Raw genomic sequence first — 14,064 nt, 5'->3', positions numbered from 1 at the left:
GAAAGTGGCGACAAGCCAAGGAATGCAAGTGGCCTGCAGAACTGGAAAAAGGAAGGAGATGGACTCTCCCTTAGAGCCCCCAGAAGGAGTACGGACCTGCTAACACCTTGATTTTAGCTCAGAAAGACACTATCTTTGTTTGCCTGAGCCAGTATAACAAAATACCGTGGACTGGCTATCTTAAGCAACAAAACTACTTTCTCACAGTTCTGGAGGCTGGAAGACTGAGATCAGGGTGCCAGCATTGCTGGGTTCTGGTGACACGGCCCTCCTGTCATACAGACGGCCGCCTTCTCGCTGTGTCCTCACAAGAGAGAGCTCTTGTTATAAGGGCACTAATCCCATCGTGAGGGCCTCACCCTCATGACCTTATCTAACCCTCATCACCTCCCAAAGGCCCATCTCCAAACACCATCACATTGGGGGTTAGCGCTTTAACATACACATTTTAGGGGGACACAATTCAGTCCATAGTTGACAAATTACAGGCTTCTGATCTCTAGAACTATAAGATAATAAATTTGTGCTATTTTATGCCACTATAGTTATGGTAATTTGTCACAGTGGTGATAGGAAACTAATACAAATATAAACTCAATATTATCTTCCATGCCCACGTGTGCACGGAGAAAAACTAGGCAGGCAGTGGTTAAGATTATGAGTTACTTTTATTTTTACATTTATTCTTCATTTTCCAATTTCTTCTACAATTAGTATGAATTAATTTTAAAATATAAAACAGGGCTGGCCCAGTGGCACAGCGGTTAAGTTTGCATGTTCCGCTTCTCGGTGGCCTGGGGTTCGCTGGTTTGGATCCCGGGTGTGCACATGGCACCGCTTGGCACACCATGCTGTGGTAGGCGTCCCACGTATAATGTAGAGGAAGATGGGCACGGATGTTAGCTCAGGGCCAGTCTTCCTCAGCAAAAAGAGGAGGATTGGCAGTAGTTAGCTCAGGGCTAATCTTCCTCAAAAAATAAATTAATTAATTAATTAATTAATAATAAAACAAACCAGAAAAATTTGAGCATTATTAGCCACGCTGAGAAAAGTAGACAAAGCTGCTTACTTTAACCTTCGCAGACTAGGCAGATCCACAAGCTTTTCTACCTCCCCAGGCCGTACCCACTCAGGGGAGCTGACAGCTGACACCTCCCCAGGGCCTCAGAGAAGCAGGTCTGCCAACAGTGGCACTCAGAGGCATTGTGAGCATTGTGAGGCAGACGAAGGAGCGGAGGGGGCAGCAGAATTTCACTGCGAATCAGTAAATGCTGTCTCCCATCATGAGTGGAAGAGAAAACTAGGAAACATGAATTTGCATTTCCTGTTTATTTATCATAAATAGTTAAACCACTTTCTGGAACAGAGAAAGCAAGGCATGCCTTGGCTGCACTTCTGGATTTTCCAAGCAAGATAGATTTCCCCTGGCATCTGTGACAGGCTGTGCTGACAGTGGGGGCAGAGAAAAAAAATCTGAAATTCCTCCTGCCCAAGGGAACCCATACAAGGTCCTCAGTACACAGCTGTTGCCATCCTTGAGAGCCAAAACTCTCCTTCTGTAGGAAGAGGACTAACTTCTCAAAAGCCAAGAATGTGGATTCCAGAAGTGTAGAAAATTATTTTGATCAAACATTATGATTTTGGTGGTTATCGTATTCCATATACATGGTGTCTGAGGTCTTAAAAATCAAAGATCCTTTGTCTCTACATTTCTCAAAAGAAAAGAAAGAGCCATCACCCACTCTTATTTAAAATCCAAACCGAACAAAGACGCCCACCCCATGACATGCCTTGCCCGGGCCTCCTTCAATGACCTCCTTTCTTCATGCAGCTCTGGGATGAGGTTGCAACCATCTAAAACGACTCACAGTTCACCAGAAAGAAATGAGCTCAGACTTGCATTTTCAGTTTCATTTCCTCCCAGTAAGAGGGAATATACCCTGCCTGTCAGAGTGTATGGGCTTGGGTGGTTCCAGCTGTGACCCCCACACAAGAGTTGGTCCCTGGTCCTTTCAGCTCCTTCTTTGACGGCCCCAGAGGTGGGAGAATGCGATGATATGAACCTTCAGATTATAAACCTAGCTCAGAAATGAGAAATACTTCTGTCTGGCAAAACATGCCTGAGAAACTTCAGAATATCATTTCTTCAAGGTAGGTCAGGGTGTTGGATAAGTTGCTGATATTGGCTCATTCCTCCTAAGGGACCAGAAGATGAAAACTCAAGAAGAAAAGAGCTCTGTTTCTCCAGGAGAAGCATAGTTTAAGACCAAAAAAAAAAAAAAAAAAATGTAATTAAAATGGTAAGAAGAAAAATCACGGTGTAAGTAGCAATTTCCCCACCAAGATCTTCTCGTTAAACACATTTCAACCAAGACGGTGAGCTTGGCCGTATGAAGGTTACTCCCCAAAAGGAAGCACTTTTATGGGAATACTTGTAATTTTATTGTCACCCAAAATGTCTAATGATGGACTCTGAGTTTTGAAATCATAGCTGACTATTGAAAACTAATTCTTGAACTCATATTTTATAAGGAACTTTAATTCTAAGGAAGTAACTATGAAAAAGTCCAAAGTAGGAATAGAAAGCAAATTTATAATGCATGTTCTGCCATTTTTGTCAGGGTCACAGCAGCTACAGAAAGGTGACTCATAAGGAATTCTGTTAAGTTTCCTAGGCCTTTTCTTAAAACATAACAGTAACTGTAATAACAACAACAACAACTCTTATTGGGAGCCTTTTGTGTACTAGGCACTGTCCTAACTTATTGATGAGAATGGTATTATTTTATTGCCATTTTACTGGCGAGAAAACTGAGGTTTCTAGAGGTGAAGTAAATTGGTCACTCAGCTAGCAAGCAGTAGGGTCAGGATTTGAATCCAGAGAAGGGACTGTCACATTTAGGCACATAATTATCCTTGACCAGCTTTTTTACATAGGGTGTGAATTTATATTTGAGTAATGAGAAATCAAAGACTGGGAATGCCTACGATATCAGATGCATACAAATTTGGGGAAATCTTAGACATTTACATTCAAGGTCACGAGAAATAAAATACATGAAATATAAATGTATTCTTTAGTGCTCTACTGGCACCAAAGAATGTGTCCTGCACATTCTCCCCACCATTACCCCCAGTTCCTCCACCCTTTAAGTAGTTGCTTATTCACAAAGATGAAATGGATCTGAAATGCCAATCTCCTTAGGGAAGGAAGTACACAGCAAGTCACCACAGCTGGTAAAAGACACAGTCATAGCCTGCCCTGAACTCTAGCAGTCCGAGGGGACATCCTGCTCCCAGGCCTGGCTTTGATTAGCTCACATTTTTTACCAGGCGTAGAGCAGAGCTCTTACAAGAATTAGGTCCTTTGATTCATCTTTTCTTTCTTGGCTCAAGACTGCATCTTTCTTTGCATGTGGTTGAGTCTGATTTTTTGGAAACCACTCTCCTAACTTGGAGCATGGAGTAGCCAGACAGGGTTAAAGAGGAAGCAGCAAGGACACCATGTGGTGTCCCCAGCAAGGCTTGATCACCACCGGGAGCCAACCCAGACACCCTGGGCATAAGAGAAGACCCAGCACAATTAGCCGTGACAGCAGAACCTGCTTACAGAAGAGAATTAAACTGCTAGGAAATATGATGCTTTTTCCAAAGTCCTACCTCCCAGCAACCACAGGCTTGTCACAGAAGAAAGACTGGAGTCTATATCTTCTCAGGGGTGAGGCTGACATGTTGAACCATGGCAGTTGCTCTTTTCAAACTATTGAAGGGGATGTCCAAACAGAACTTTGAATTCTGTACTTTGAGATGTCCTGATTTCATTTCAGACCTTCCCCCCCCACCAAACACAGCTTCAACCTAGCCTTTTCTTACCAATTCTTTCCCAAATGGCATGCATTTTAAAAAATGAACATATTTTGCTAAGTTCAGATAAAATACCAGGAAGTTCTGATCCAAGGCAGAAGGACTGAGCTTAAAGAGCAAAAAGGAACAGCAGAGAGAAGCCACGGTGCTCCATACCACCAGTCAACTAATGTGGTGGGCTGGGGCCCCACTCTGCCAGATGTGTTCACTTAATGGAGTGAACACACATCCCTGCTCGTCCTCAAATTAAGAAATTGACTCCCTGTGTGAGTAGCCAGTTCTTTCAAAGATTTCAAGGAACGAGGCTATTTCTGGAGGCAATGAATGAGCTTCTTCCTAGGGAAAGAACCCTCAGAAAGCTCTCACAGGAGCAGCCAGGCTAGACAGCTGACAGGGACCATGCTAGTCCCTCCGCCATCTGCTCGGATCCTTGCACAGCACCAGTAGCTCTGCCTCTTGTAATTTGGAGCATTGGAATTAAGTTCTGAAAGCACAAAGGAAGCACTCTGGGTCACTAGGGTAGCACAGTCTCATGGCCTCTGGGAGCAAACTCATCTACCCGGAAGCCATTAGGGGCAGAGGATTCCAGAGCTATGGTGGTTCAAAAAGAAGGGGCAAGAAGGACCCAAGAAAATGCAGGGGTCAGGCCCGAGATTGGGAGAGAGCAGAGGGAGACAGCTCAATCACCGGAGGGTGGAGCAGGGAGCTGTTACTACACACCTCCCAGACCTCAAGGGCAGAGGGACAGCAGAGGGTGAGAAAGGGTGTAGACAGAATATGGACTTTGGAGTCAAATGAGCCTGGGTTTGAACTTGGCTCTCCCACTTCCAAGCTGAGTGACCTTGGGCAAGTTAGCTAATCTTTCTGGGCTCCGGTGTTAATTCTTTGAAAAGGGAATAATATTACAGGTCCATGATCCCTTATGCACAATTCCAAAATCTAAAAAAAGCTTTGAAAATCCAGTTTTTTCATAACTTGTTTGGCAACAAAACCTGATGTGACCAGCATGAGGCTCTTCTCAGTCTGTCTTTATCCCACTTAATGTAACTAACTCTTCCTAACTTTTACAGCAGAAATATAACTTGATAACAGATGCTCCTCCACTGGGTGTGTTCGACAATACTATATGCATTGCATTGCTTTTCTAAATGGTAGTATATACACTGTATGACTTTTCTAAAATCAGAAAAATTCTGAATTTATCTGGCCTCCAGGGTTTGGACAATTCGTACTACATCTTAGAGCGCTGTTGGGAGGATTAAATGAGAAAATGTGTGGGAAATGACTAGTAGAGTACACAGCTTTAAGGTCTTGGTAAGTTATAGCTACCATGATTAGGCTTGTGTCACCAAAGAATGTTCAGGAAATACGATAGTAGACATAACCCTCTGTAGGCTGCTCCACATTAAGCTTTAGTATCTCACACAGCCAGCTGGGCCCCTCACAAGTTGCACAATCTGTCTGCCTGCAGGAAAGGGAGGCACTGTACAGTTCTGAAGGAGAGCCCCCTGTTACCTGGGCCTGTGGGGGAACCCTTCCATCAGCTGCCGACACAAGGTCTTTTGAGGAACAATGAGGGCATCTCAAGTGAGATTTGGCCTCATCCAGCTCTAACTTCGCATCAAACAAGCAGCCAAGCTCTGCTTCAGGAATATTGTGCTGACTAAATATTTTTTCTGTCTAGGGCTTTTTTTTGTGACATTTGAAGATAATGAAGGGGAAAGCAAAAAGACCCAGTCAGTAATCTTTACCATCATGTAACGACCATCTCTTGCACAATCTTAATCTAAACTGACAACAGAAGTCGAAACTCCTTGGAAATTTTATTTGTATAAGATGTATAACTGTCACCTCTTTCCACATATTCAAAGATATGAAGAGACAATCCAAGTGATGGAACTCAGTATCCACACCTTTTCCTTCACCACTCTCCGTAACGTCCCACTGGACAAATTATCTGACTTAGTAGATCAGTTCAACACCTGGCACGAGAACAGAAACTATTTTTAAAAACTGAACTAGTCATCACCTAACTCACTGGGTTGCTCTGGCATGCCTAGAACTTGGAAGTGAAACCAGTATATCTTATAATAGACATGGGTACTAAAGTGAGAACATCCTTAATATGAAAAGACATTTGGAAAGGTCTTGAATTGTAACTTCAATAAAATGTTTGGGTTTTCCTCCCAAACTCACTCCTCAAGGGTGTTTTAAAGCACTGTGTGGGTTACACCTTCAAATCAGGCTTGCATACCTGCCAAAGTGCTTCCTTTATTCTCTACTTCTAAGTACCATCAACAGGAGGCACACATGTGTTCATTCTTGGGAGTATGGCCTCTCACGTAACACATGGGGCATTCAGCAAGATGGCGGCATGCCTTCAGAAGTGCTTGTCCAGAGGAGGAACTCGAGAGAAGTTGGTAGCACAGACTCAGCAAAGCAGGAAGACTTTTAGTCCATCAATTCATGGATGAAGGCAGGACAGGTTGGAGATGTGTGGAGATAATTATCCCTTTGAACATCCTCACTGGCTTCCCACTGACCACAGAACAAAGTCAAAAATCTAAAACCTTTAACATGATTTACATAGCTCTTCACTATCTAGCTCCAAATCAAATCTCTTTTCCTTTTTTTTTAAATCTCTTCCTTTAACCCACTCTGACCCTATTTAAGGACCTCACATGTGCCAAGTTCTCTATTCCTTTTGGGCCTCTATAGGTGCCTTTCCTTCTGACTTGAACAATCTCCCCCACCCCCGGAACCCAACTTCTCCTCCTTTAGTTCAAAGTTTAGATGGTACTTTCCCAAGAAAGGAAGACTTCCTTTATCCCCTCAGCGAGGTGGTCTTCCTTGCTCTGTGCTCCCACAGCTCTCCATGCTTCTCTGTCAGGAGATTGCCCCCTTTGTTTGATGTTTCTCTTACTGAACTGTAAGTTCCCTGAGGGCAGGAACTGTATCTGCCTTGTTCACCTCTGTTTGAAAACATTACACAAACTTTAAGTGGAACTTCTTTCTTTAAAAATCACATAAGAACCAATCAGATAAAGTTTCCAGATAATCTTCCCTAATAATTGGTCTTTGAAAATGACTGTATCCTTTTTAAAATAGAAACCCCATCATCCTCCATCTTTAAAAGGCAAAGAAACTAAAAGCAAAAGCAAGTATGTTTTCAACACCTGGAGAATCTTTGGAAAGAATTAGTAGATTTCTCTTTCCTTATCACATCTCGGCTCTCAATGGATTTTACTTGCCTTAAGGTTTTAGGGTGCCAGCATGTCACCAGCATAATTTCCACCAGAGGAGATGTTAAAAATTATATTTTTCACCACCTAATAGCAAATTGTCAATTTGAGTCATGCAACAAACCAGCTGAGTCACCTTTACTGGCATGAAATGTGGAGTAGGAACTTAGTAACATCTCTATTCACAAAACCAACACTGGAGCTAGCAGCTCTGACCCTGGCCGTGAATTGCCCGGTTTGGCTGCTCAGAATACTATGTCAGCCTCCTCCCTGATCACGAGCTGGGAGACTGGCCGGCTATGCAATACTCCAAACTTTCCCAGGCATGGACAGAAAAAAATTGCATTTTTGCATTCGGTTTCTTTCAATCCACGTTGTACTTCTGGGAAGCCCTGCTACCTACTTTAAATGTTCTAGAGGTAAATGTGAAAGAAGGAGATGCACACACAGAATTATCATGACTGTGTTGGGTGTGACCACCAGACTGGAACAGTACCCATACTTGCATGGATGAATGACCAGCTTATTAAAGGGGCAAAAGTCACTGCTATGGGGATGAGATACGGGGGAGGAGATAGGCTTTAGCTAGAGGGAAGTGCTGGAGAATCAGAACTGGGCTGCTGGGATGTGGAGGACAAACATCAGCCTGGTAGGGAAGACTAACAGACCATAGCAGGTCAGGGAACTAGGGGAAAGTGTTGAAATGTCTTAATTTCTTTTCATGTGCTAGAACTAAACTAGGTGGACAATATGGTGAGGGGTTCAACTAAGAGGTGGAGTGAATGAAGGAAACTAAAAATATCCACTGAGCATATGCCCTTTAGAGAAGGCTCTATAATGAAATAATGCAAAGGGAGGGCTAGGTAGATGGAGCCAACTATAACTGATAGGAGAACCATGGTAGCTGCCTGCCATGTGAGCAAAAGTTGCTGAGATGCCTACAGAGCCATTAGAGTCACCTACGTGCGAAGGAGGCTCCCCATATTGGGCTGAATTTAAGTGGTATGAAAATTTTTTCTAGGCTACCACCCAGAATGCCCAATGTGATCTCTGGGTCAAGCCAGCCCACAACAAGAATTTAAAGTGAACTTGACAACTCAGAATCTTTAGGAAAAGCCAACCAGTCACTGTTAAGCATGGACAAAAAAACCTCCCCTGAAAGTTTTCTTTGCCTCAAACACTCAGCTGGCCATTGCCCTGTGACCTGAAGGAATTAAAAACCATATCAAAAAAGTCACCGTGCTTTTCCTCTTCCTCCTCCCTTCCCTTTCCTTCCTGAACAATTTAGTCCAAAAGCCATTAGGTGGGGCTGAACAAATGGGTGTCTACAGTGGGGGTGGGAGGAGCCACAGTGGCCCAGAGTGGTGTGCTGGAGTCAGAACAGGGTGTGTAGGGGGGAGCAGTGGCCCAGGGCAGGGTATTGGAGTCCAAGTTGGGTAAGGAGGATGTTGGTGAAGGCGGACAGCAGTGGCCACCCAGATAGGGATGTTGGAGCCCATGTTTGGTGAGGAAAACAGGCGATTGTTTACATAAGGGGAGGGAGATTGATCAAATAATAAATATATTGAGGATAATAGGAACCAGGTATCTTGTTGTCAAGAAGGAGGTTACAAATATGGAAAGAGAGAAAATGAACCCTGTGGTATTAGATTAGAATTCAAGGTATTAGGTATTAGGATGAGCTGATGGTTTTCAGGATAGATGAATAGGTAGGGAGGTAGGGAGATAAAGAGAGAGAGACAAAGAGAGAGAGAGTAGAGTGTTTATATATTCTCTCATTCCAACCAGTGAGAGTGCCTGGGAACAGTGACAATCCAATAGCAATGAGCACACCAAGCACTCAGATCTTGGTTTCTAAATACCATTCTCCACTAACAGAAACAAAGGCTCTTTGGAGAAACGGCTGATTCCAGGGTTAGGAAAGTCTAAGATGAGAGTGGAACATCACATGGTGCCAGAGAGTGAGGATGTGCTCAAGAATAACAGGGACGTGTCAAAAGAACACCGAAGCTAGCTTGATAGGACTCCCATGAGCTACGTCTGAACAAAGTTAGCATAAAAATAATAAAAAAGGGATTCTAACCCAGGGAATATAAGAGAAATCCATGAGACCATACTGACATAAAGAAACAAATGAAGAGATTTAAAGATTGATGAGTGGGATGAAGATAACATAGTACCAAAGTACCTCCACAGAAAATATTTATTAATTACTACAGGAAAAAGTAACTTTACTGTGCCGAATCCTGGCAGACACTCTCTCAATCAAGTGATCAAAATTAGTATCATGTGAAACAGGTTAACACCTGTCCCTGTAATGGGACAAACTGACACCAAGTCCTACCTGACTGGATACGAGGAGGAGAACAAGCATCAGGTCTGTGGTATTCCTACCAAAGATGCATAACCTGAATGTGATCATGCAAAAACAGCAGACAAACCCAAACTGAGGGACATGCTACAAAACTGGGGCTCATGGAGCAGCATGTTCTCAATTGACCCTCAAATGGCTGAGAATAAAAAACATATTTGTACCGTACCTGGGGACTTTTCTCTAGGTTTGAGATTGTTTCAAAATTTAAAAATTAATAATGCCAAGAGTTACCTTGCGTCACCGTAGATTTGACGGAAGGCAAGTGTCAAGACGGGATCAAGATCTGGATGGACCAAGCTAAACACCAACAATTACATGTGAGGGTAATACTTCTTCAATCATCTCTGGTGAAGGACCAGTTTCTTCCCCTCAATCCATTGTGGACCAATACTTTTAAAAAACATAAAATCCACAATTGGATCTGAAAAACAATATAAAATTGCTACAAGAGTTTTCAAATGCCTCAATGTCTGTATCTATCTCAGCATGGACCAGGAACAAACAGTCATGGACTAGTGTGGACTACACTTTGAACAGCCCTTCTCTATGGAAGGATGAGCAGATCCCCAACTGCCATCACACACAAATGGGAAATAAAAAATATTGGTCACGCTGTAATGCATAGTAATTGGATTGGTAATTGGTAATTACTGGTAGCTTCAGTAATTACTACTATAATTAACATCAACCATCTATCTAAAGTATTCAAGATAGGGACTGCTCAGGCAATGGGAGGGGATTAAAGACTTGCCTTTATGTATAGTAACCAACTTCTCTATATGAGGCACAGGACAAGAATGAGTAAGACCACTGCTGATTGCAAAGCAATTGCTTTGTCGTGATTTAAAGGAAGACAAACCCAATCATATAGAAGACGGACAAAAACATCTATGGGTCAATCTGCAACACCAGGTCATGACTGTCATTGCTGGGGAGGGATCCAGCATTCAGAAGGGCTTAGCAGGACACATCTCCCAAATCAGATGGGTTTGATTTAACTACAGATACTGACGGTCAAGCTACTGGCTCCAACACATCCACACAGGGTCCACACAAACTGGGAGTGTGCTGCACACGACCCCTCCCTCCGCTAAGAGGCAGCTCCTTCAAATAAAAGAGAACAATTCTCTGTGCTAAACTAAGACCAGAGCAGAACGATCCTCTGCATGGAAATGGCAAACACAGTGCAGGCTCAAGGTTCTTTCAGAGGACACCGTGACACTCCTGTTGCACGTCCCCAAATGCTGAAATCTTCACGCCAGTGTCCCCTGACACTTATTTCAGCCACACACAGAGAAGGCTCCACATTGAAACCTGTAAGCTAGAATCAACAACGTGATTTCTGCAGCATCTGTCTCCGGGCCGCGACACCTCACTTACCTGGGGCGGTTTTATAGCATGGAGTTCGGGAGGGCAGCGATGGGGCGTTCTTTGCCCTGGGGCTCTGGGTACTCTGCAAAACTTGTCTCTGCCTCTTCAGCTCCTCTTCTCTTTCCTGGGCTGCTCGAATCTCTTCTTCGATCATGGACAAAGTCCGCTGCTTCCTTGACCTCAGCTTGAAGGGCCCAACCATCACATCAGACTCTTGAGTGGCCAGGAGCGAGGCCGTGCTTCTCAGCTCAGCTGCCTCCGAATACTTGCTGAAATAGCTCCCTTCTGGTCTGGTCTCCTCCATGTTTATTGGGCCACTGGGCTGCACTACTGGCAGCGGCTGGGAGGGCCCTCTTTCCCTGAGCGCTCTGTCTTCAGCAGGCAGAATCTTTGGTAATACATCCCTTTTCTCTTGAACGGGAGAGGACACTTGTGGTGGCTCAAACATGCTCTGAGCCTTCTCTGAGCTGGAAGCCCCAGACTCAGCTTCCTCTGGAGTTGCTTCAGGTCCCTGCTGTTCAGCTCCACCATTTATTTCAGACGCAGCTCTATCCACTTGCTCAGCTATGGCTTGTTGAATGGCATTCTGCACCAGGAGACCAGCCTGATATTCCAAGGGGTCGTCAACCGATGGAGAGTCTCCCAGCGTGGAAGAAAGGGAATAGAAACCATGATCACTAAAAGACTTGGAGACACCTTCTCCCCGGCCCTCGGAGGGGTTGTCAGTCTGGGGAGTCTGGGGCAGAGAAAAATCAGCCAGGGAATTTTCCTGGAGGGCATTGGTTGTCTCATTGGAGGCCCCACTGTCACTGATGTTGTCCATGCTGAAATCATTGGACAGGGTCTCCAAGACAGTGGTATCCTGGGACCTTACCGACAACTCATCCAAACCAGAGTCCAGCTCCTCTTGGGTCAAAGAGACATTGACTGACCTTGAAAACTGATCCAAAATCCCAGCGTCGTCATCCTTGACCACCGTGAGGATGGCCCGGGCACTCGTGAACTCTCCATCCTCTGCCCACAATTTGGATAAGGGCCCGCGTTTGGAGGGCTCACTATAGGGCCCTTCCTTCCCCTGAGGAGTTGAGCTGCCCTGGCCTCCTCCCGAAGACTGGGTCTCCATGGCACAGCTGGCTTTCTGCCCCTTGGCTGCCGATGTGCCATTGTCTTCTGAAGGTCCCCTGGCAGAAGCTGGTCTTGAGAGAGTCAGTGGCCTGTCTGAGTTGATGGACCCCAGAGGCCTGTAGAAGGGCTTGACAGAGAAGAGCCTGGGCGTACTCTGGCCCTTGGCTACTGTTTGCCTGGAATTCTCCATCAGCTGGAACTGTTTGCGAGCAGCAGAGAAATCTATCTGCTCCGTGACGATGTCCTCCTTCGTGTTCTCAGTCATGCTCGAACGTTCACGAGAGGATGCAGGGGCTGGGCAGAGCTGTGGTGGGGGCTGCTGCTGCTGCTGCTGCTGCTGCTGCTGCTGTTGCTGTTGCATGAGCAACTGCTCCTGCTGCGCCCTTCTCTCCTTGCGCTCCTTGTACTTTTTGTGCGACTCCAGATGTTCCTCGTCCAGCTGCTCCTCGATGGTCTTTTCCTGGGGAGGATTCCACCATTTTGCTGCAATGCCAGGGTTCTTTTTCACAGCCTGGCTCCGGATGAGTTCTCTCCTTTCCTTTTCCAGCTCTAGCATCTCTTCTGAGGGCCTCACTTTTCTGACACAGTATTGTTCTTTCTCGCTCTCATCGTCCTCAAAGAGTTTGGAGGGCTTCTTGTCCTCGTGGAAGGCACGTAGCTCAAACTTGGCTTCCTTCTTCAGCGTGGTGAGCGTGAACTCCCCATCTCGGGATGAACACCGGGAGCTGGTGGAGGAGCTGGGGCTCACGGGGGCCTGCAGGCTGTCCCCCAGCAGATCTCTGGGCTGGTCAGGGGAGTGGCCGTTTGCTCTTCCACCCTCTGCCATTGTGGCAGAGTTGCTTTTACTGAGCTCAATGTGAGGAAGTGCCTGCCTGCTAGCTGCTCTCTCAGTGGGTTCCAGCTGACTGGCTGCGTGGGCAGGTGGGCTTAAGCTGCCCACCAGGATGGCTGCTCCAGGCTCCGGGGAGGACGTGCCGTTGTAAGTTCCGTCCACAGCAGAATCACAGCAGTTGGCCTCCAGTACCTCGTCTAGATATCGGATCTCTCTGGCGACATCATTATCCAGAGATTCGTGGTGATCAGCGAGGAGGCCATTGTGGGGGGGCGAGTAGAAAGGCGAGGGGTGGTCAATGGAATGTAGGGTAGACGTGATTCCAGGAACACCTTTACATTCTGCAGCAGAGACCTCAATTTCCATGTTTTTGTGATCTGGGGGAAGAGAGCTGGGAGCAGGCTGCAGGGGGTTGGCACTGCAGCTGTCTCTCTCCCTTTTTAGCCGGATATCATCCTCAGAAAGCTGGGGGGGCTTCTGGAATAAAGAGAAAACAAAAGTCACGGTCAGATACTAAATGTCTTATGGATGTGAACCCTGGGAAATTAACTGATAACTAACTGGAAAGAAAATGGAAACGACAATGACAAGTTCTTCCGAATAGAGATTTCCCTTCCAATAATCCTTCACATATGGATTTTGTTGTTGTAATGGGGACCTAAACCTCTTGATTTTACAGATTCCATTTTGTTTACTGGGTGTCCAGGGAACTTTCAATAGATGCTAGTCCCATTTTTAAATTTAAACATTAAGTTAAGACTCCAATCATCTGAAGACATTGCTCAAATATCTCCTAAAGTGAAAGAGACTTCCAATGTACCAGAATCTTCCAAAATACTTCATAGCAAACTACTGCAGGAATGTAATAGGACTATTTGTGTGGCCCTGACTATAAAAAGTGGTCCTTTTGTATGAACAAATCTTGAAAGCATACGATTCTCTGCCAGATGTAATGCAATTATTCTGGAGACAACTTTTTGGAAACTTTTGGACAGTTCTTCCAAAATAAAATACGGGAAAACAGTAGATTCCTTCAGCGGCCCCTTAAAGAATACAGTGCCCCACTGCCATGGCTGTAATTGACTGTGTGCGTTACATACACCATAACCAAAGTCACTGACTGCACAGTTCTGTTCTCCAGACTCCATCGAAACAATACTCCTTAGCTAAGGAGTGAGTGTTGCTTTGAAAAGCTAGTGGCCAGCAGCACCCTCCCCTCTAGTTCCTAAAAGATTTTATGTATGATAGCTCCAATT

General features: G+C 45.1%; 1 protein-coding gene across 32 annotated transcripts in view; it reads right to left on the bottom strand.

The window, feature by feature from the left end:
* The window catches only part of PALM2AKAP2 (PALM2 and AKAP2 fusion), a 467,702-nt gene that overhangs the window by 36,553 nt on the left and 417,085 nt on the right, over window positions 1–14,064 (bottom strand). For all 32 annotated transcript variants that reach the window (XM_070594973.1, XM_070594981.1, XM_070594978.1 and 29 more), the window contains one exon: window positions 10,861–13,285. In XM_070594973.1, the coding sequence (XP_070451074.1) occupies window positions 10,861–13,285 (2,425 nt within the window). The remainder of the gene's footprint in view (window positions 1–10,860; window positions 13,286–14,064) is intronic.

This window comes from Equus przewalskii, chromosome 26 (assembly GCF_037783145.1).
Source record: "Equus przewalskii isolate Varuska chromosome 26, EquPr2, whole genome shotgun sequence".
Taxonomy (NCBI): Eukaryota; Metazoa; Chordata; class Mammalia; order Perissodactyla; family Equidae; genus Equus; species Equus przewalskii.
This window is presented reverse-complemented; position numbering and strand designations above follow the sequence as displayed.